This window comes from Chlorella variabilis, assembly GCF_000147415.1.
Source record: "Chlorella variabilis unplaced genomic scaffold CHLNCscaffold_636, whole genome shotgun sequence".
NCBI lineage: Eukaryota > Viridiplantae > Chlorophyta > Trebouxiophyceae > Chlorellales > Chlorellaceae > Chlorella > Chlorella variabilis.
Window position 1 is genome coordinate 1 of NW_005434733.1, and position 1123 is coordinate 1123.

At 59.6% G+C, this 1123-nt stretch overlaps 1 protein-coding gene across 1 annotated transcript; it reads right to left on the minus strand.

Annotated features, from left to right (window-relative positions):
- Window positions 1-186: 186 nt before the first annotated feature.
- Window positions 187-890, minus strand: CHLNCDRAFT_55891 (hypothetical protein; the record flags this gene model as incomplete). The annotated part of the gene is made up of 3 exons (XM_005842513.1): window positions 187-301; window positions 430-612; window positions 724-890. Coding segments are annotated over 3 exons (463 nt in total), but the record flags the coding sequence as incomplete, so codon positions are not given.
- Window positions 891-1123: the final 233 nt, after the last annotated feature.

A 1123-nucleotide genomic window follows, 5' to 3' on the forward strand; every position in this document is an offset into this window, starting at 1 on the left:
CAAAAGTTTTCAACTTTGAGCCGGGCCGCCTGCTGCTGGACCAAGTGACCATCATCACCGGCGCCGGCAGCGGCATCGGCAAGGCGGTGAGCCTGCATGCCACGGGTACACGCCCCCTCGCCTCTGGGTACACCTCTCCCCTCTGCCCCGTGCCAAACGGGGTGCCGCCCCTGCACCCCACCCCACCTCTGCTGCAGGCGGCCATCCTGTTTGCGCAGCAGGGAGCCAAGGTGGTGGCCAGCGACCTGGATGGATCCAAGGCGCAGGCCACGGCAGACTTCATCCGCAACTCCTGCGGTACCTACATGAACAGAGCAAAAAAAGGGTAGTAGGGCGGATGGCAGCTGCCAAGGGAGAAAACACAAAGAAAACAAGTGTGCCTGGAGACCTTGTTTCCTTCGTTTACCAATGCAGCTCTTCTGCACTCACCCGGACACCCATGGCTACCAGGCCGCTGCGGTTGATGGAGGTAAACTGCTTCAGCGCTGTACGCTTTATCTGGCCCTTGCGCGTCAGCATCACGACATCCTGCTCCGCAGACCCCAGCGCTGCACCAAAGCCGGACACGGGCACCATGGCCGCGATGCGGGTGCTCTTGTCAAATGGTAGCACCTGCAGGCAGGCAAAAGGACCCATACACGGGTGCTTCATACAAATCTAAGGAGCAATCCTGTCTCAGCCCAAGATAGCAGCAACGATTGCCCCAGGCGTCACACTGCTAACCTGCGTCACAGCGGAACCAACAGCGGTACGGGTGCCCTCAGGCACGTCATATGCCCGCAGCGAGTAGGCGCGGCCTTCGGTGGTGAAAAATAGAAGATGATCGTGGTCGTTTACATACACAACCTCATCTAGGCTGTCATCTTCCTTGAGCCGTGCGCCCGCCTTGCCTGCGCATCATGTGCAGGGGCTTCAGGTTAGTACAGGAAGCGACCATTGTTCTGCGTGACCTTCATGAACACCACAAGTCCATGTTAGAGCTTCCAAACTACAGCAGCGGCAACGCACCCACGCCCCCCCCGCTTCTGCGCTCCAAAGGTGTCTGGGCGCACGCGCTTTGATGTAGCCGCGCCGGCTGTAGACCACTAGACTGGGGAGCATTGGGGATCACATCCTCATGGCG